The sequence below is a fragment of the Mycteria americana genome, chromosome 17 (assembly GCF_035582795.1).
Source record: "Mycteria americana isolate JAX WOST 10 ecotype Jacksonville Zoo and Gardens chromosome 17, USCA_MyAme_1.0, whole genome shotgun sequence".
NCBI classification, from domain to species: domain Eukaryota; kingdom Metazoa; phylum Chordata; class Aves; order Ciconiiformes; family Ciconiidae; genus Mycteria; species Mycteria americana.
This window is the reverse complement of record NC_134381.1, coordinates 10,086,701-10,108,530: the sequence shown is the minus strand read 5'-3', so window position 1 is coordinate 10,108,530 and position 21,830 is coordinate 10,086,701. Positions and strand designations below refer to the sequence as shown.

The 21,830-nt window shown below is 54.2% G+C and overlaps 1 protein-coding gene across 4 annotated transcripts in view; it reads right to left on the bottom strand.

The window, feature by feature from the left end:
* Positions 1-1,638: 1,638 nt before the first annotated feature.
* The window catches only part of RXRA (retinoid X receptor alpha), a 122,171-nt gene continuing 101,979 nt past the window's right edge, over positions 1,639-21,830 (bottom strand). For 2 of the 4 annotated variants that reach the window (XM_075519506.1, XM_075519509.1), the window contains exons 6-10: positions 18,570-18,699; positions 13,620-13,752; positions 12,414-12,505; positions 10,424-10,529; positions 3,891-6,628 (exon numbers count right to left, since the gene is read on the bottom strand). In XM_075519506.1, coding sequence (XP_075375621.1) covers positions 6,481-6,628; positions 10,424-10,529; positions 12,414-12,505; positions 13,620-13,752; positions 18,570-18,699 — 609 coding nt within the window. In that variant the 3' untranslated portion in view covers positions 3,891-6,480. Of the gene's footprint in view, positions 3,439-3,890; positions 6,629-10,423; positions 10,530-12,413; positions 12,506-13,619; positions 13,753-18,569; positions 18,700-21,830 lie in introns of those variants that run through there. The other 2 variants (XM_075519508.1, XM_075519507.1) reach the window with 2 other exon arrangements.

Here is a 21,830-nt window from a genome sequence, read left to right as displayed (position 1 = left end):
AGTGCCCCACGGATCCCGGCTCGCTCCATCCCGGGAGATGGGGGAAAAAAGCCCTCAGGAAGGGAGGTAAATATTTACTCTCTAAACACAAACTGCTGCCTGGAGGTTAACAAGACACGTAACCACCCTCTGCAACAGGAGCCATCAGATGTGTGAGCGCGGCCGGCCGGGTGCTCCCGGCCCCTGGGGTCTCCCAAAGCGGGGTGGGGGGGTGGGAGAGGGCAGCAGCCCTGTGCTGGGTGGCAGCAGGTTGCTGCTGAGGCTGCTAATCCCCCGCGCCCCTTCCCTGCCCTCCGCAAGCCACCTCCCAGGGCTTCCCAAATGAAAAAATATTGCGGCCAAGTTAGAAACACATGGATCGTCACTAACCAAATTGAAACTCTTATTTTCCTTCTCGATTTGACCGGCTCTGCAGCCGTCGGGGGAGGATTTATCTCTGCTGTAAACCCAAGAGCAAGTTCAATCTTGTTTGTACCTAGCAACAAATCCAGGTTAAGCTAAGGCCAGCGCTAACGGCTCCTGTTCGTGCACACGCTGCACTGGGGCAGCAATGCTCCCGCTCCGCAGGCACTGATGTGACTCCAGGAGGGATGGCAACCGGAAAACAGCCCGCTGTCCCCATGTGTCCACCCGAGCTTATCGATACGCCCTTGTCACCAGGCTGGGGGTGCTGCCCAGCCTCCATGGCCCCGTGCTCTCAGGACGTGCCCCTGGGTCAGAGGCTCCCCCCAAAGCCGAGCCCCCCCGCCAGGCAGAGCTGGGAGGGCTTTGCCGGGTGCCGCGATGGCACGGGGACCGTCCCTGCCCGCAGCCCTGCGATGCGCCCAGGGTGGCCTCGGGCACCCCACTGCCACCCACGCAGGGAAAGGCCAGGGTGACCTGCAGGCGCCTGGCCGGCACGTTCCCTCGGGGGTCCGGCCACGCTGGGCATCCCAGCGGCCACGACGGCCACTTGTCCCGTGTGTGGTCCAAGGCAAGGAGGAGGGGGACACGCCGGGGGGCAGGGGGAGCGATGGTGACCCTAGCAGGGTGCAGCTGGAGATGGCAAAGGGATCTGAAATTCATGCAAGGGAAATTCCTGAGGGGAAGGAAAAAAACAAAAAAAAAAAATCTCCTTCGCCGAGTCTTGGGGTTCCCCCACGCGCGGTTCTGCCGGTGCTCCGCACAGCCAGGCTGGATTTACTCCGACTCGGCCCCGCGGCGAGCAGGAGGGACGGGCCCCCGGGGATGGGCACCCTCCAGGGCGATGGGGACCCCCCGATGGGGACCCCCCAAGGGGGACAGCTGCCCCATGGGGGGACCTGAAGGAATAACTCAAGACACACTGGTGAAGAACAAAAGAGGACTTGGACTGGATTATATTTTAAAATGCTCATATATTTTCTTTTTTTTTCTCCTTTTCTCTTTTTCTTTTTTTCTTTTCTTTTTTTTTTCACAATTCTAATACAATTGTTCATCAAAATACTGGCGTTTCCAGCAGCAATTCTTTTTTTTTTTTTCTTTTTTTCCTTTTTTTAAGTGAATAATAATATACGGTAGTGATTTCACAGTAAAACAGACCTGCGGGAACGCCGGATATACGTGACAAAAGACACCCCCAGACCAGCCCGCCCCCTCCCCCCCCCCCCCCGAAAAAGATTTTGGAAGTGGGGGAAAAAATAAAAAGTTCATTCAAAAAAATTATTTCAAAAGAGATTTCATATAAAGCCTTTAAAACACGGTCAAAAGCTTCTCCCTCTTCTCCAGATCCCTGTCCCTGTGGCTGAACATTTACAGAGAGAGAGAGAGAGAGAAAGAGAAAAATAGAGAGAGTTTATAACAATCTCTGTAGAAGAAACAAAACAATCCAGAAAGAAAATATCCAAGAATATGTAAGGGATAAAATTACATTTGTACAAAAATAGATTTTTAACTTTATTGATGCTTTAGATATTTTCCTTATCTTTTCTCTTTTTTTTTGTCATTCTAAATTTTAATGTATTTTATTTTTTTAGCTATGCATCCCATAGCCAAGGCAACCATCACTAAGTATTGGGAATTGCTAAAGCTATTTTTACTCAAAACCACCTGCTGCTCAGAAGAAAAACAAAACAAACAAACAAAAAAAAACAAAACAAAAAGGCATCTTAAAATAGATGCATTTCCTTTGTCTCGAGGAATAAAGATCCACATTTGGCATCTGCCAATTCGGAAAGGGTTTCAGATACAATGTACTCGCTTACATGAAGCAAAAAAAAAAAAAAAAAAAAAAAAGGCAAGAAAAAAAATAGGAAAAAAGAATTGACTTAAAACAAAACAACCACAAAAAGTCTGTAATTGCTACGGTTATAATATATGTATATGTGAGTGAGGATATTTATACAGTGTATATATCTACAGTACATACATGTATACACACGCACATATGTATCAACTTAAACCAGATCATGCACGCTCGTCACTGATGGGGACAGCATCAGCTCTTGAGCCACGGCCCCGCCATCTTCAACCCTGGTTTTGGCCAGAGCCGAGCCCCAGCAGCGCGGCGGCTCTGCTCCCCGGGCAGCGGCGGGGCGGGGGGGCAGCGAGGACCGGGCGGCCGCCGGCTCCCACGTGCAGAGAAGCCGCCGGTGAGCGCGGAGGGTTGGCGTGGGCTTCCTACACCCGCGGGTGCTGGGGAGGCGAAGGTCCTTTGCCTGTAACTCCGCTCCTCGGGTCGCACCCGGCAGCGGCGCTCAGCCCCTTCGATGCTGGTGGATGCTCAGGAAGCGTCGGCATCCTCACGGGGCGGCCCGCGGGCGGGCTGGATTCGGCTCGCTTTGGGTTAGGGCTTGGTTGAAACACGCACACGCAAGAAGGCAGCGAGGAACATCCAGGCTGGCAGGTGGGTGGCTGAAAAGCTGATGTTTGTGCTATCTTTAGAAAATTAAAGATTGTCCCACCAACAAAAAGGAATTTAAAAAAAAAAAAATTAAAAAATAGATCACCCTAATCAAACCAGAGTTTTGCAAGAGTATTAAGATCTGGTTAAATGAAAGTCCTACCTCTCTAGTGAATAATGTGCCTTTTTTTTTCTTTTACCCATGTATCACCTCTTCAAACAAGCATGTAGTATATTTATAATTATTATGATGGAGGGGGGGGGGGGAAGCCAAAAGTGAAAAAGAATACAAATGAAAGACTCAAACTCATGCAAAAGCACGTTGCTTTAAGGCTGCTGTGGCAGATGTTACCGGATGCACAAAAGCTTTTCCTTCTGATGGGGAGGGCTGGGCTGGTGATACTGGAGGGAAGGCGCTGGGGTGGGCTGGGGTCCGGGCTCGGGGGGGTTGATCACCCGTGTTCAGGACCTGCTGGCGACCCAAACTGCCCGGTGTGGCTGCTGGGGGAAACCACAGAGCTCTACTGGAAGCAAGAGAGTCACGCTGAGTTACAGCAACGCGGGGGCTCCCTCGACACCTGCCGAAAACAGAAAGCCCAGGACGACGCTCAGCCTCTCCCCAAAACCCTCCTCAACCAGGGGCACGAATTGAGACCGTGCGCTGCTCCAGCAGGGAAACTGAGGCACGGAGACACACGTCCTGACTGAGAGCCCCTGACCGCAGAGCCTTCCCCTTTGCGCCACAGTACTCGCTGAGGACATCCCCTTGCTCGGGGCGTTTTATCAGGTCAAACGCTAACTGGGATGGCATGGCATGGCATGGCGTGGCACGGGATGGCATGGCATGGCATGGCACAGGACGGCATAGCAGGGCATGCCATGGCACGGCAGCTCCCACTCTGCAGCCCAGCGGTGCCCAGGGCTGCAGCCGGCCACACCGCAGCCTTGCAAGCCACCACAGCTCACCACCCCGCACCAAACAGCCCCTTCCAAGACATCAATCAGGAAAAAAGTGGTTCCACCCAACGGAGAAGGACAGCGGGTTTATTCTAGTGCAATATCCACCCACTCTTTCACAAAGCACCCTCATCCTCTCCGGCAAGCGAGCTCCGGCTCCTTTCTGCCGGGAAGAGCGGGGCTGGGGGCTGCCGGGGACTGGTTTGGCTCGGGGCTGAGCTCCGCGCGGCTGGCTGGGAGCTAACACCTCCCTGCAAGCCCTCCCGGGGCTGTGCCAGCCTTACGCTGGCAAGGAACAGCCTGCTCGTGTTTACTGGCACCCTTTACATATTTCATTTCTCTTGCCTAGTTTTCTTGGCAATTCTCGCAGGGTGAAGCTGTTTAATAATATTTTCGGCAGCATGCAGGCTGCTGGAGAAACACAGCCAAAACACTTTCCCTGCCTCTGTGGATTTGCCACTTCAGGCCAGCCTAAGGGAAAGTTATGACCTGAAATCCTGAGTATTTATTTAGCAATGAGATGGCCTGGTTAACTGCAGGGGATGGAGCCGGGGACTTGAGCTGCCAGGCGGGGTGACAACAGGCGGGTGACAACTGTGTCCCCTCAAAAACAGAGGTGGGAGCTGGTGGGCACTGCTCCATCCCCCTCCAGGCACAAAGGAGATGTTTGAAGAGCCAGCTACAACCCACAGGGAGAAAGAAGAGAAAGAAATACCTTGGGGACCTAACGCTTTGTTGTTTTAAAGCACAGAAGACGTGGAAGTGGTGGGGAAGCCCTTGGCCTGAGGCCAACCGCAGGCACCTCGTTCTTGGCTCCGAGCACCCGTCCCACGGCGTGTTCGGGATAGTCCGTCCTGCCAAGGGGGGAAAAACCCTCCCCAACACCCCTCGCCGCTTGCTCTGCTTTTTTTTTTTCCCCCTCTCTTTTTTTCAGTGGGGCTCTGGAGACACCTGATGAAGGTGCAATGGGGACGTGAAGGGGAAACGCTCCCCGGCTGGGGGATCCTGCCCTGTGGGATGTGGGTACGTTCCTGGGACCGTGTCCCTAATCCCCAAAAACCTGTCCATCTCCTTGCTGCCACGCAAAGATTCAAGGAAAGGACTGTGCAAAAGCTAAAGTGCTCTTGGCATCCCGGCCAGGCCGGGGATGGGCACGCTGCCCACACGGGCAGGGGCTGCTGCCATGTCCCCCACCCAGCCGGGACCTCTCAGCCCCCGCGTCCCTGCCCAACGGGAGAGATTCAGGGAAGGGGGAGCCCTGTTCTTGCTTCACCACTAATTAACAGCCACAATTACCGGCCTGGCCAAGCACTCCCACTAATTGTTGCCTTGCAGGGTTTTGCACTGCAGCTGCTGAATCAACAGGAGCAGCCTCCTGGGCGAGCCGAAACCCCCGTGCGAGGCGAGGGCTCGGGCGCTGCTGGCCCAGGGGAAATGCCTGCCGGTACCCGGGGCTGCTGCGTACCCGCAATGCGGGCACGGAAGGGGTGTTTTGCCAAGCCCACCCCATCAGCTGGAAATGCCCCTCCAGCCTCACTGAACCAGACCTGGACCAAAAAACCAAGAAGGAGCCGTTGCTGACACGCCAGCTCCTCCTGCGCCAATGCAACAGCCCTTGAAATAAAGCGTGGGTCTGGCAGGACCGAGCCTCGCGAGCGGGGCTGTGCCGGGATGCTGGGTGCAGTGCTGAGGGCAGGGGTCCCAGCAAGACCCCGCGAGCTGGGGAAGGCCCATGTCGAGTCCCTGGCAGCCTTAAAGCAAGTGCTCCAGCCGGCTCGTGTCCGCGTGGGCAGCTCCACACCAAGCACAGAGGCATCTTTGGGGAGAGCAGCGATGCCCGGCTGCCCTCTGGGACGGCAAAAGGGGATTTTCCAGGTGCTGCTGCCCGCAGGACCCTCTGCACAGAGGGTAAGAGGGTGCCCTGGCTCCCTGTGCCACCAGTTGCCTCATTATTTGGGGGGAATTCAGCTCAAGCCCAAATCCTCTGCTTTTAATTGAAAGGAGAAGGCTCTGTGCAACCACGGGTGACTCATTTGCGGGGCACGGGCCGGGCCGCCTCTCCAGCCTGCCTCTCCCTCTGCGAAGTAACTACCGAGACTACTAATAATAGTTAGAAACCAAAAATAGAATTCTTTTTTTTTTTCTTTTTTTTTTTTCTCTTCTCTTTTTCAAAAACTCCATCCTCTGAAAATAGCCAGCTGCAATCCGGTGAGTTCAACCACTCCCCTCGGCTTGTCCAAACCCCGCTGCCCCAAGGGCTGGGACTGTCCCCATCCCCGCTCCTGCCCCGGGGGAAGCACCGCCGGCCGCGGCACGCACATGGGGTGACGCCAAGCCCAGCCGGCAGCTCACCCCGAAACTCATGGCACAGCGGGGGCAGGGGTGCGAGCCGGGGCGGCGGGTGGCAAGCTCTTTCCGCTCCCACTTCTCTACATCTAGCGCAGGGAACCAGCGAGCAGGTCTTGAGATGCAGCAGTGACAGCAAACGGACAAGGGTGAAGGCGACGAGGAGGCGAGGACGGCAGGGGGTCACCCCGGATCAGACGGTGCCTCCAGCGCTGGGGAGAGGAGGGAGGGACGGGCTGGGGCGGTGGCAGAGGAAAGCAGAGGAAGGGGCCCCGCGAGACCCCGGCCGGGCGAGGGACTGACCCAGCAGCAGTTCTCTAAGTCATTTGATGGGGCGCTTCCAGCATTTCCATCAAGAAGGTGTCGATTGGTGTGTCGCCTATTAGCTTGAAAAAGAAAAGGTGCTCCAGGCATTTCAGGCCAATGGACCGGAGGGCTGGGAGACGGAGCAAGAGCTTTGCGAACCTGGGGGCAGGAGACACAACATGGTCAGACATCCCACCGGCAGCCCCGTTTCTGCCCTGACCCCCAAAGCTTCTGTGGTTGTTCCTGCTCAGAAGGGCTGGGAGTCAGACACAACCTCTTTTGCTACCGAAGTTACAGGGCTACACCCAGAGCTGTGCAGAGAAATCATTAATTATGTCCCCAGCCTTGAAGATCAGGCAGCCAAGGTGGATATTCACAACAAACACGTGCTGATAGCTGAGCTGGAAGAGTAAAATAAGAAATGCAAGGCCGTCCCTGGACAGGGGTGCACCGCTGGCTTCATCCATCTGTGTCACGCACGTGCATGACCGTTCAGCGAGCACCCCGAGATGCTCGTGGGGTCCCTACACCGCAAGGTCCCTACACCACATGGGGAGGAGGCACCACGGGGCTGGCCTGGCCTTCTCACAGGCAGCGGTGCAAGCAGCTTCAGCAGCTCCATCTTTGGCCGGGGAAAGGGGCAAGCAGCCGGGGAGGGGACGGAGGAGATGCTGAGCGGCGTTAGCCAGCGCTTTGCTCGGCGATGCCCCTTTCCAGCAGGCACCGGGCACCATCACCCAGGCTGCTGCTTGCTGCCGAGCCCCGGGGGCTGCTGGCGCGGCAGAAACCCGGCTGACAGCCGGGCTGGAGGTGCCCCGGGGGTGAAGCCAATGGAAGGAGACAAGGGCTTTGATGCAAAAGCTGGAAGCAGCACTGCAAACCAGCCGGGACACGGGGTGCTCCCCTTCTCCCTGCCCGGCGCGGGGCTCCGCCGAGCCCCAGCCAAACAAAAGCCCTTTCTCCCCAGCCTGCCTGGCGGAGATGCTTGTCAGGTCGCACCCTGGATGCCGGCAAGAGCTGACAAGGCAGGAGGGGCGCGCAGCCAGGCAGGGGAGAGCCAGGGGGGCTGGGGAGAGCCGACAGCGCTGCGGGAGCCGGCCGGGGCAAAGAAGACGAGCCCGAGGGCCGGCCAGCCATGCCAGGGAAAGGCCGCCGTGCGTTGGGCTGCGAGGGCAGCAGGAGGCTGCAGAGCCGGGAGAAAGCTGCCAGCTCCTTGCAAGGGTGCTTCGGAGCAACCCGCGGTGCCACCCGGGGGTGCCCCCACCCTGCCTGCCCGCGCCCCGAGGGTGCAGGCAGCAACCCCAGGCGCTGCAGGATGTGGTCTCCCCGCTCTGAAAAGGGGGAAAAGGCCCTTTAATGGCCAGGAGCACGTTTATTTGGTTTTGCTGCTGCATAATCAGGGCTTGAACATAAGCAAAGGCCGGAACCAGCCCAAGGAGAAGGGGACTTTCTAGAAAACACACACATAGAGAGACATGCATAAACATACTGATATTATACATGCATGCACACTTCTCTCTCCCTATTTTTTTTTTTTTTTTGCTGAGCTGGCGAGAACGGTGGGAGCAGAGCCAGGAAAAACAAATCAGTCCTACCATCCCATTCAGGAAGTTTCACTTTAAACCAAACCAGATGATGGCTCTAGCCCTCGGATACGTTTAACTGTGAGATAACCAGCCTGCAGCACAGCGTGCCAGGGCCGCGGCCAGGAGGGGAGAAAACAGCCCCGATTCCCCACGGCTGCTCGGTGTCACGTACGCACCGTGCCCTCCCTGCGGAGGAGCAGGGGCTGGCGCGGAGGGAGCACAGCTGGGTTTTTCCTAGGAATGCCTCCCTCCGACTCGCTGCTGCAGAGAAGTTCCCTTTCGGTGTTTACATGGTGCTCGCAGGCCCTCCACGGCCAGGGACTAGGCTGAAGTCATGCACCAAAGAGCATCTGAAGCGGTGGGGAAGCCAAGCGCTCGCTGCAGCGTGGAGCAGGGGAGGGGGCCCGCCATGGGCTCGACCAGGCGTTTGCTCAACCACAGGAAGAACTTGTTTCCAGCCCCAGATGGTGATCACATTGTGCCATGAGACCAGGAGGATGGAGAGAGCTCCTGAGAGCTTTGTTTAGCTCTTGTGCAACTCTGGACTTGCAGCCCATGAGTTAACCCTCCCGAGCCGCCTCGGCTTCTTCCACCGTTGCCCTGCACCGTACAAGACATGCAGTAAGGTCTGCAATGCCCACTCATGGCTCTCAGGACAGCCCTAAGGGTGCAAAAACCTTTAAGGTCACCAAAGAAGGGTGTGAGGATCACACAAGGAGGTCCCCAGCCCAAGGTCATTTGAAGCCAGTGAGAGATCAAACTCCAGAGCCCCTGGTGCAGGTACCGGACCTAAAATGCTCCCTTACACATCGCTGATTGTTGAGGTAGAGCCCTGGGGAACCGATTTTGACTGGTGGCTCAGCGACTTTGCTCCGTCATGCACAGCGGCTTCGTGGCGGTTTGGCCGCTGAAGAGCAGGGCTGTCCCCATGCCACCTCCCTGCCCAGCCCCACCCAAGCCTGCGGCAGCGAGCAATGACGTACGAGGGCAGCACAACTCCGCCGCGGACACTGGACGCCTGTGCAAAGCAAAGAGTTCATCCCACCGGGGGAATAATCCAGGAGAGCTGCTGGCCACGATTCCCAGCACAGCTCTCCTTGCGCCAGGTACGGCTGGCTGCTCGTTGTGAGCCCCAAGGGGAGCAGAGCTCTTCTGAAACACCAGAACAGCCAAAGTCCAGGGTCTGCTTCTGGATTTGCTTAGGAACTGCAATTTAATAACACTTTTTGGAAGAGGAGTCGGCTTGAGAGTCAGCTTGAGTCCATGCAAACTACCCGGGGGAGGAGAGGTAACCACCCCTGCTCTGTGCACCGCGCTCATCCCCCACTTCCCCTCCTCACCGCAAAGTCAAACACACCCAACGGTACCTTCATCCTAACTCTCCCTGCCACAAGCCAACCATGAACGTCCAAGAAGCCCCTGTACAATGTGTCTTTTTCCATCTGCCAACACATTGGTACCCAGAGGGGGGAAAAATAAGTCCAATATTACTTCTGAGGCTGTGATCTGGCTGCTGCATTCATTGCTGTAAGAGCATCCTTTATTTTTTTTAACCATCCAGACATGCAAGACCAGGAATGCAGGTGAGATGCAAATCCCAGTCGTTTGGGCTGTTTTTCCCAATATTCACGCCTCAGCAGCGATACACACCAGCAGCAGTTTCCAGTGCTTTGCTTGGTTTCTCAAATGACTGTCAGTAACTTAACTGGCAGTTGCCAGCTTCAGGCTGTAACTGGGAAAATGCGCCCACTCAGCTCCGGAGCGGTCCAGGAAAGCATTCCTAATTCCCCCTCCCATTCCCAGCTGGATTGGGGGAGGCAGGGAGGGGAGAAAAGAGCATCAATTGAGGCTTTCACTTCCCAGCAATGATGCTCATCTGCCACCAAAAATTAACTCCGTGTGTGTCTTATTTTCGCTGTGGTTTGCTCTCTGTGGTTGCCAAAAGGGAAATGATACCCCTTCCCCCATGTGCTCATCCCACTGCTGCGGCCACAGGAGCAGGGGCTCCTCAGGTCTCGGCACCGCCGTTACTGCCCGACCTTGTCCTGGTTGCATTGCATTTACTGGCACGGGAATAAAGACCTCTCTGCACTTCACAGAGGGATTTTCTAAGGATGTTCACAGCTGAAGCAGGTAGAAATGAGTGGTTTTCTCTGCAGGGAACTGTTCGCTCCCAGAAGACGTAGGGGCGGAGAGTACTAAATGGAAGGGGCTCAGCACCCGCACGCTGCAGGTGCAGTGACCCCGAGGACAGCACTCGGACCCTGCCCGGGGCTGCGGCACCCTTTGCACTGGCTGCAGCACCCATTGCATGGGGCTCTGCAGGGGTGTGAGGCTGCAGGAGGACAGGGCACAGCCAGCGACTCACCTCCCGGGCTGGTCGGGGTATTTGTGTTTGCAGTATGCCTCTAGCGACGCGTACACCTTCTCCCGTAATGCCTCCACTTCAGCCGGGTTGGAGAGACCTTTCGAGTCTGAAAGGCAACGAAAGAACCATCAGCCAAAAACCTCCAGGCTTTCTGGGCAGGCAAGGACCCCCCCCGTGCACCCCCCCCAGCCCCCTCCACCCCTCCTGGCACCACCAGACCAGGGCACAGTGTGGACGCGGGGTCTGAACCCCAGGAATTTGGGGCAGTACCTAACACTTCCCGGAGAGCATTCAAGCCCTGAAAGGTTTGCCCTGTAACTCCAGATCTGTTTTACTCCACCTCATACCCCGAGCCCAACCATTTCGGCTCATTCCAGTGGTCACAGATCCTCATGAGAAGGGTTTAAGTCGCCCTCAAGTCCTGGGCTCGTGGGATTTCTCCCTCCAGCACGAAGCACTGTGGCAGGGCTAAACGAAAAGCCCCTGCTCTGGCAGGTCCCCCGCGACACAGCGAGGATCTGTTTTTAGTAGGGTGAAAGGGACAGTCGAGCAATCGATATCCCCAAGCACATGCACCACGGGAACCTCTCCAGATTCCCCTTCTTTTACCATATACGGCCAATCCCAAATTACAGACAATAAATTACTGGTGATTACGGGGAGGGGGCAGGGGGGAAGTCAAGCAGAAAAACAAACCCAAGAAACAGCAATAAACCCTGCTGAAATGCTCTGGCCTGGGTTCGGTGGGAAAGGCCAGAGAAAGAGCCGTGCCTGGGCACAAACCGTGCTCCTGGGAGGGCAGGGAGGGGAAGGGGTGGCCGGAGATGTGGAGGCCTGTCCTCGGCTGCCATCTACTTCTGCTCTGGACTGGCCTGCTCTACAATAGAGAACCCCCCGACAAGCTGTACAGGTATCTGCAGGCTGGCAGACTGTCTCCTGCTGCAGCAGGGCTTCGCTCACCGAAACGCCGGAGACAAACCCCGGCACTGAACCTTCTTCTTCCCTTGGGCAGCTGGGGGAAGCGAGCAGCGTGAAGCCTCCTGGAGGCTTCCTTAGTAAAACTAAGCAAGCTGCAGACAAAAAATAAAGTTCTTGTGATTGTATGAGCACATTTCATGCCTTTCACGTTCTGCAGGCTGTGCAGAGGGCTCTTCCAGAAACGCTGTTAATAAAAGCCCTTGGATGGTGAGATCAGGAAAGAGAGGACAACAAGGTCACAGAATCACAGAATCGTATAGGTTGGAAAAGACCTTTAAGATCATCGCGTCCAACCGTAAACCCAACACTGCCAAGCCCACCACTACACCATGTCCCTAAGCACCTCAGCCAAACGGCTTTTAGATACCTCCAGGGATGGGGACTCAACCACTTCCCTGGGCAGCCTGTTCCAGTGCTGGACAACCCTTTCAGTGAAGTAAAATTTCCTAATATCCAGTCTAGGTCCATGCTCTAACTTTGCTCTAATCCTTTAAGACAAAAGTATAGATATCTAGATTCATTTTTGCTCCTATTCAGAGACAACCGCCTCAAGCACCAGAACCTTCTTTTTGATCAAACCAAAGCCCCTCAAGCTCAGCAGAGAACTCAGCCCATCAGTAGGAGCTGGCTCCAAAAGCAACATTTGCCATCTCCCCAGATGATTGCAGCCGAGTCCCAGCCAAGGCTGGGCCCTGCATGGAGAATATTTCGGACGGTGAAACCGCGCTGCCCTCTATGAAGGGGAAAACACCCCTTGGAAAGGGAGGCCTGGAGAGCAACCCTGGGCACGGATCCAGATCCATCCCTGACCTGCAAAGGACATGCTTGTAGGGTGGCAGATGCACGTGCAGCACTTAATTTGACTTTCATTCTTGCCTCTCTTCCTTCTTGCCCTGTCCTTGGGAGTTGGGTGCCCTCGGTTATTTGCAATGGAGCTTTATAGGCAAGAAAAGGAGCCAAAAGGACACAGCATCAGCCAAGAGAGGACTGGAGAGAAGGTAACGGCATGTACCGGGGTTGAAGAGGACAATGGCTCGCAGGCAGCCTAGCTCTGTCTTGTCCATCTGCATGTCTCGCATTTTTGACACGAGTTCTGTCAGTACTCTGCAAAGGACACAGAAATCACAGGCGTCAGCGTTAAAAAGACATGAAAAAACACCCAGGTGTCAGAGCCCGAGTGAGGTCCTCCAGTGCGTGGTTAATGAAGCCATGGGATAGCGCTCACTTATACCAGCTGCGGATATGCCCTCATTTTCCTCCTGTATCAAAAATAGCTCATTAGGAACATCAATAGTTCCTGTGAGATACAACAGGGACCATAAAAACTGGCTTCATACGTTCACTGAGAGGCTTTGGCACCTGAGAAAGCTGCCTAAAAATAAAAAATAATAATATAAAAAAAAACCCCAACAGGTATCTAAAAGCAATTTCCTCTGCCAGTAATTTTTATTACTCCCTTTGCTCTTACTGCAGGTGCTGGTCTTGAAATATTTTCCACTGATTGCCCAGTTTTTCCTGTTAGATCCTGCAGTGAAGTCATGATCTTGCACTTATGACCTCACAGGAAACAAATGATGTCACCCAGGTCTGAAGAACAATTTCCTTGCAAAGCAAAGAAGCAAAGGTGATTTGGTTTCAACTAAGCTGTATCAAGATGAGTCTCGGGCAGAGAAATAAGCCACAATTTAAGCGGCGTCTGGAGCCACACTGTGGGTCAAACACCCTGCAAGTCTGGCTTTAAAACGCTTTCCCAAAGCACAAGATTAAAGAGCCCTCGGGATACGCATGTGGAACCTGCTGGGTATTTTTGGTGCTTTTTCATTGTGAAAATAAAATCACGTCTTGGTCCAATTAAAGATGAAAAGAAATAGAGGAGCAGCCTCCTCGTAACATTAGAAGGCATCTGGACCCCATGAAAGAGGCTTTGATTTGCACTGGGCAGCCCTCTCCCTGACTATTTCAGGCTGTTGGTTTCTGCAGGTTTAAGAGGAGGGATTTAATGTCATTGCCCGCAGCAAGGACCATGACATTTCCATCCACGCCGTGGGATGGACGCGCCTCCGCCTGTGAGCCCACGTGCCAACGCATCTCCATCCGACCCCTCAAGCAGGTTGCAAGGCGGGGATCGGAGGCAGAGTGGTGCGGAGACGGAGACAGGGATGTCTAGGCAAGGTGGTCTGAGACGTGTTCCCCGCCGTCCGTCCCTCCCTCTGCCCACCTGTCGAAGATGGCCCCGACGCCAGCACTGTGCGCGCTGTTCCGGTGCACGTGGAGCCCGGTGGCTAAGAGGATCCCGTCTTTCACGGCTATGGAGCGGTGGGAGAAGGAGGCGATTAGGAGCTCATTCCACCCTGGGGAGGAGAAAACAACCAAGGCCGCAGGTTAGAGCCACGGGGACCTCAGCAGGTTTGGGAATCAGCAGTGTCACCTCCCCAGTGCTACAAAGAGAGGAGGAAACCGCTCAAGAACCGCCTTTGCTAGAGTAACGAGGCTGGATATGGGAAGGGAAGGGGGAGCCAATCCTTTCTTGGATGTCAGGGAAGGAAAAAAACCTTAAGGAACAAATGCACTAAAAATACAACGCTAATAAGGGAAGCAGTTTCCTCTATAAACCTTGCAGGCACCAGAGCAAACAGCTCTCTGCCCTGCTCCTCTCCCTGTGAGCCTACAAGTGGGTGTGGGGCCCTGCGTTCCCCCTCTGACCTTATACTCCCTGCCTCTGAGCAGTTAAAGACCTATTAACGCTTTATATCAGCTAATTGGGCTCATTTTCAGGCCATAATGGGGCACAAAAGTTCATTCACCATTATTCAGCTGTGTAAATTGGGACCGTGAAAACTCTTGCTTGCAGGTTTGTTGCTTCTGCCATATAAATACTGGAAGGGATTGCCTCTCCTCTCGCCTGCCGCTGTACAGGGACGTCCCACGTCCATGACTGCCCCACTAACAGCTTTCCATAGCGGCTTGGAAATCAGCTTTTGTCTCATTAGTTACTGGACGTGCTACTTCAGGAGATAGGAAACACATCCTGTGAGCCCGGACACCACGGGAGCAGCCTGGGCTAGTTACCAATGGGGAAGGGAAGGGAGATGTGACCTCCCTCCCCACCTTCCAGATCCCCTTCCTAACTTAACACGTCTTCAAATTCTTAAATCTGCTACCAGCTGAGTTCAAGAATGCCCGAAACAAACCCATAACAACAAGAAATACTGTAAAGTTTTGAAGGGTGGACATTTCGGTGACTTTGAACCAGGAGAGGCATCTTCAATGAGACAAGATGGGTCTTCTGCAACCCTGGGGAGACTCACGCTCATCACGTGGGTGATTTACCCGGCCTGAAAATGTTCTGATGCCCAGAGCACAGCTGCTTGGCAGGGTCCAGAAATGGCAGGATATTTGATTTTATTTTTTTTCCCCCGGGCTGGAAAAGCAATGCAACAACATCCTTCACCTCCTCTCCTGCCACAGAAACATGTCTTTTCTCGCTGACTGGAATAAATACAAGGTCCACCGGTGCTGTATTTACCTACTGTTGCAGAGATGGGTTGTGCCATTAGAAATGTTGACAAGGAATAAAGTTCACTCTTTCCTAAGTGGCCACAGGATGTTTCCACCCCAATCACAGGAACATTTTTTTGGCTATTTACTGGGCGAGGCCTGGCACTTGCAGAGGGATTGCAACACTACGAAACCCAAGGAGGACCGAAGAAAAGACGTGGGGCTGCCCCAGGAGCCTGCAGGAACCGTGCTCTGTGGCCGAAGAGGACCTCCCGGAGCCAGACCCACGGAAAGGTACCGTGGGTGCCTCCCACCAGCCATCACATGCAGACCCACAGCAACTCCACCCGCAGCCCCCTCCACGCAGCTCCAACCAACAGAAACCAGAGCTGGTTCACAACGTCCCTCCGCGACACCAGCTTTCACAACCCTGCCCTGACTCTCGGCCATGACCCAACACCCTCTGCCGTGGCTCCAGCGCTGCCGAATCCAGCCTCTGGCTCGCCAGGAATACGTGAAAGGGGCGAGGCTGCGGGGTGCTGCCAACATCTGTGCTGGGCTTATTCCAGCTAAGAAGCGCTGGATTAATCAGCATCCTTCAGCTGAATTATTCCCATTTAGAGCTGGGATGTTTTGGCTGAAATGGGGAACCTATTTCTACCCAGTGCTTTCACCAGAGCATCCCCAAAGAGCCGACAAGATAAAGAGGCAAGCAGGAAAAATCGGGTATAACCACAGGCAGCAAATCTGCGTTAGAGATCGAACAAGTCTACCCAAAGAGTTTTGCGTTTCAGCCCAAGCTCTGGAGAAGCAGAGCAGATTTCTTTGACTCTTGCAACTCCTTTCTCGTCAAACAAGGGGGCCGCAGCCTCCGGGGGGGTAGGGAAGGCACCCGGCAGCGCAGTGACCCTCATGTCAATCCATCTCGCTACCAAGTCTCCCCACCAGCCCTACAAAATGAACTGCAGCTGCAGAGATGTCGTGCTCAGCATCCTTTGCCAGGCTGGCCTCGATGCAGAGAAAACGTCAGCTTATTCCTGTCTCAGCCACTGCAAGCTTGGAAACAAGAAAACCCAGGGAAAACAGGCTTTAAAAGTTGGGTTTCCTTCTCCTCCAAAAAAGCTCAGAGAGGGGAGATTTTTAAACATTCAGGATTAGAGGAAAGCTACTGCTGGCCCATCCGGCACCGCTCCTCCAAAGATGCGTGCTCCGCTTAATTTTGCCTCCAAGGATGCATGACTGAACACTCTTAGCTAAATTTTAATACTTAAATATTTCATGGGCAGCTGTTCTCAGCAGGCCGCTCGCCCCACTCAATAATAGATAGAGCCACTGGTTAAAAGACTTGGGGGGGGTTATCTGAGGCCCCGACAGAGATGCTTGGTGCGGGGAGCCCATCGGAGCCGCTCCAGGTGCTCAGCCCACCTCACGGCTGTGGGGTTAGAGCCACCATGAAATCTGGGATGTGATGGGGTCTGCAGCCCCCTCTCCTCCTGCCCCATGGAGTGGCCCCTCCAGGATGCCAGCTCGGAGTTGGTCATAACAAGCACCAGCACAAAGCAGAGAACATCAGGTCAGAAAATCTCCAGTTCAGCTTTCATTAGCCTTCTTCTAAAGAGAAAGGAAAATCTTGAACTGTGGTGTGGGTTTTGCTTCCATTTCACAAATGAAAAAGGCAGCTTTTTGTCTGAATCCAGTTCTTCCCTGTGATATTTGCAGAAAGCCCTCAAAGACTTCTATAGAGATGCTTCCCCTGCTCATCCACGCTCACAAGAGGCTCTAGAGACCCTCTTCAAAAATACACTTTTTGTATTTTCCAGAGAGGGCCCTGAGCCAGCTCTGGCAATACTCACACCCACAGAAAAGTCAGAGGAGCACCTTCACCAAGGGGCTAGCAGGAGCCATCCAGGGAGGGCATGGGACTTGGCCAAGTCTGCAGCAAGAATAAAACCCCCAAATTCTCCATTCCCAGAATACTGCTGTAACCATTAGATGAAATGTGACTATAAAAATCTCCTTTCGGTAATATAAGAAGAGTGGAAAACCTACACCAGTAAACAGTGTGACTCAATCGTCCAGAAACCATTGAGGTCAAGGATTTCAGAGATTGCAAGAAGGACGGGGTATTTGTATGTAGGGCCAACGTATGCAGTTACATTGGTTGACAGTCAATAAAAAATTGCTGAAAGTCTTAAGATTCATGCATTTGGGCTACAGTCGGCCTCACTAAACAGAATGACAGCTAGTGTTTGTGTGGTGGGAAGGGGGAAACACCAATCCCATCATCTTCCTACTCTGGAGCCCCTATACCTTCTCCTGAAGCAACCTTCGACCGGATGAGTTCTGGCAGTTCCTACGTTTTGTGTTGAAGCGAATACTTTGCACTTGGTTTTTAAAGCACTTTCCTGCCCAACTTCATGGGCATTTATTTTGGGGCACACACTTTCTACAGCAAGAAGCCAGGAACGCTGCCATCAAGGTGGATCAGCAGTGTCTTGTCTACAGAGGCCATTAACTAGAGGCCAGAAGAGTGCAGAGAGAGGAGCACATACCCTGCAGGGTTGTCCCCTCTTGAAGGCCCTACAAAAGTGCATTTTGGGGAAAGAAGAGGAACTTTTAAAACTACCAGGGACTTCAGAGTCCCCGACTTACTTGGGTTTGGCTGCCAGACTGGTTGACTCCAGGCAGCTCACCAGCTCGCCCTGCTCTGAGGCTGCACCTCTGCTGTGCACCAGACTCCTCCATCATTCCCTTTTGAATTCCCTTGACTACTTCGAGTAGCCAAGGTCGGTGTCTCTCATTGCCAAGCAGAGAGCTGGGTGCCACCACCAGCCGTCAAGGTCTCCTCATTTCCTCTCCCAGTCTCACCCTTCACATGGAGTTTGTCATTTGCTGGAAGCCACTGCATCTGTCCCACTGACAACTTGCCTTCCTCTTTGTTTAAGGGAGCAAAACTCTCCGCTGCCTCAAGCCAAAGCCTTTTTAATCACTTATCTGATGATTGGAGCTATGCAAAGAGCTTCATGCCTAAAATGCACCCTTGTCGAGCTCTGCTTTTGATTTCTTGCCCTCCTCGGTCTTTGTGCATAACCTGCCAGCAGTAGGGGCTTGAATTTATGTGATGGGAGAAGACCCTTTTACAGTTAACCGCTTTTCACCTCCCAAAGCCTCCGTTCTTGCAGACCCCCTGCCTCACAAGGAAATTTAAATAAGCCCGGAGAATTTTATTTTCATCTTGGTGGGTGGGAGAAGGAGGTTGATATATTTTTCTCCCCTTTCTGGTTTTAATTATGATCAAACATTTTAGTTTGATGAAACTTCGTGGAGTCCCAAGCCTACTTGGTCTTTCAAGTCTCAGCCTGGGAGAAAGGCAGCGCGTAGCTCCCTTGGTTTAAATCACCCAGCGCCCACCTCCAAGCACCTCGCTCATCAGAGATGAAGCCGGGCCATTTTTCAGCTGATTGGCAGCTGGTGCAACATTTTGGATCACATTCAGCAACACGTCCCTTGGGGCTTTTTAAAATCCTATTTAGCAATTGAATTATCAGAGGCTATTACTCAGAATCAGTTAAAGGCTTTCAAATTGCCAGGACTTGAATCTAAGCGTAATACCTGTCACCGTTGAGATGTAGCACTCCTACGGCCCCGCGCGGGGACGGTTCCCACTCACCTGCTCTGAGCAAGATGACCTGGTCGTCCAGGGGCAGCTCGGAGAAGTGGGGGATCCTCTTGGCCCACTCCACCAGGGTGAAGAGCTGTTTGTCTGCTGCCTGGCATATGTTCGTCACTGGGTCATTGGGCTGCCAAGAAAAGGAGATTGATTGAAAGGCTGGGAGAAGGCAGGGCAAGGAGGAGAGGCTGGAGGAGCAGCTGCAGGGTCTTGCTGCCTCCATGCTGCAGGGAAGGACCCCAAAGTCGGGAGCACCCCAGAAGTGGATGTTATCAGTCACAGGGAAAGGAGGTGACTTGGCTTCTCCCCACATGGTTTTAAGTAGTTTTTAGCAAGCTCCAAAACAGACTCTAGGAGTGTTGAGACCCAATATCCAACGCAGTGACTGATGAACCAAACTAGCTCCAGCCCAGGGACGGGCAGGCTTCTGCACCCATGCCATTCCCCGTGCCAGCATCTCCCAGCTCGATAAACCAGCACCAGAGGGGGCATTACAGAAAAAGAGGAAAACCTTTTCCTTTGAAATATTATCCAGTAACAAAAACCATCTGCTCTCAAGGAGGACAGTCAGCCTAAACACACCAAATCCCTGTTTAAAGGAACTGCTAACAGCTCAAGTGGGCTTGTGATTAGGAACTGGAAGAGACTGCCTAACCCCAGCGAAGACAGACCTCGCTAGTACAAGTGTTATATAGGGTTTACCTCTCTGGACAGGGATGTATGAGCCCCTCCACATATCCCACTGTAATCCCCGCTGATACCTAGCAGCTTTGATGGTATGATTATTTTTCTTCCATGTCCTTAAAAGAGCAGTTTCCAAATTGGAGGAGGAGTGTTTACTTCACCCCCGGATCGCAGGGGGAAGGGGTGGGAGTTCAGCGCGGCCGAGGCAGAGCAGACACGAACGCCAGGGTAACCTCTCCCTCTGGCAAGAGTCTCGGTTTCAGCAGGACAAAGCCTTTCCTCACCCTGAGCTGGCTGCTCTACGGCAAACCCCTCTCCCAGGCTGGGCAGATGAGGACCACGCTGCTGAGTCTCACTCCTGCCCACCGGAGCCATGGCCCGGACCCCTGCCCGGTCCCCTCCGCTGTCCCCTGGCAGCGAACACAAACTCTGTGCCTCAGTAGCCAACGTCTCCCATTCTGCAGGCTTAAAATAACCAGCATCTGGCAAGCTCAGGGGCACCCGCCTTCAAAGTATTTTCACCTGTTGCATGCAGAGACGGATGGGAATGGGCTGGCGTTCAGCAGCGCAGCTGAGGAGCAGGGAGCATCGTTACGGGGATCTCCCCCTCCTTGCTCTGCCCATCTCCAGCAGCTCCTGAGGGGTGCAAGGGCAGGGGAGTCTCGCTCCGAGGGAGCTGGGGCTCTTCCCTGGGCAAGGAGATGTGAGCAGGGAGTGGGCTGTTCCCCAGAAGAGGGAGAAAATAGGGGTTTTCCTCTGGACCACAGGAAAACCCTAAAGTGGGTGTGAGGAGGAGCTTTGCAGGGTTAAGTGTTTCACTGGAAACACGGGGAACATCAGCATTCAGAGGCATTTGCAGGAAGGGTGAGGAGGGACGCCCTTGGCCCAGGCTATAGTAACATCACCAACTTCAAGTCATCCGAGTTTGGTCAGCAAGCTGGAGCAGCCAGGTGGAGAACCCAGGCATCCCGGCTCCCACGGGGCAGGACGGGGATGGAGCCCTGCATGCCCCGGAGCAGGACACGACTTACGGGAGACCCCACGATCCAGCAGAACCTGACCCATGAAGCAACAAGCGCCTGCACAGCCCCATGAAAGGGGTACTTTAGGAAAGTTAGATGTTTTCGCCAAAGCTTTTATCAGGGCTTGCTTCTGGGCAGGTTGTCGCCATCTCTAGGACTCGCCCCGATGCAGCAAGCCGGGCTCCGCATCTCCCGGCCCAGGCTGTATCACCGCTGCTCCGCCGGCAGCACAAGCTGTACCTTCCGTGCTTCGTACAAAGCCTCAGCGAGGGGCCCAGCCTTTAATTACACCTCAGATGGCAGTTCCTGGAACCACCATGGTGCTTCCTGGCAGAACTTAATCACCGTAGCTTGAGAGGCAGCTAAAAGTATCATCCCTGCAAGCCAAAAGGGCCCTGCCTGTCTCCAGGAGGGGATCTGCAAAGCGGTGCTAGCAACCCTCCCCGTGCACGGTAAGCAAATCCCCTCCCGCAGTAAATAGCAAGGGCACAGTGCCGGAGTGTGACAGAATGAAAGGACACGCAGGCACCTGATCCTTCTGGAAAACCAGAGCTTGGAGACATCTTCCAGAAAATGGTGACTTGAAACCAGCTGCTCAAAGGCCAATTAAGAGCTAATGGGGATAACACCTCTCAGTTACAGGCTTTGCCTTTCAGTGGCCAGGAGCCCATCCGAGGTGGTGCTTACACTGCAGGAGCCCAGCTTTGTGGCTGCCAGGGACACGGGGCAGAGGCAAACCCATCCTCGCACCCCGTCGTACTGCCCGGGGACAGGCACCTGCTGAGGGCGTACAGCTGGTCCCCAGCTCCTGAGGGACAGGGATCACACGGGGTCCCAGGGCTTCCTGGGACACACAGCGTGGAGGAATTCTGCAGCCGTGCTCATTTACAGCTTGTGGGAACCTCCCAAAGGCTTCATCCCCTTTGCCACGGTCAGAAGCCAGACAACTCGCAATTAGCAGCTATTTGCAGCAGCTGAAGAGCTGTTATCAGGGGCTCACTGGTGCAATTACTTCAAGTGAGTGTTTTAGTGATGGTCATCGAAACGCTAGTCTTGGCACTCTCCTACTACCCGAGGCAGGAGAGCAGATTTGCAGGGGCACAGCCCTCTGTCTTAGCTGCTTTCTGCCTGGCTCAGCGTCCCTCCCCGTCCTGTCCGTGGCACCCACAAGGATCACACCCCACTGTACTCCCCTTTCCCCATCATGGGCTTCAAACCACGACCGTACCCCATCCTCTCTGGTGTCAATCAAGGTGTCAGGACAGAGCCATGGGTCCCCTCCCTGGTCACGTACTCGGAGCAGCACACTTCACCAGCAACAACGTGTTTAGATACCAGGGCTGCTGGAGCAGCTCACAGGCTGCAGACCCCCTGCCCTCCCCTTTTACCAGCTCCGAGGACTGTGCTGAAGCCCCACAGATGGGTCCCACGCTGTCCTAGGTGGAAGAAACCAGTGCCAGCGCCAGCCTGGCAAAGCAGAGGGACCTCCCTCAACCAGAGCCGGGATCTCCGCTCTCAGAGCAGCCAGGGCACCACGGCACAAGGTGACAGTCAC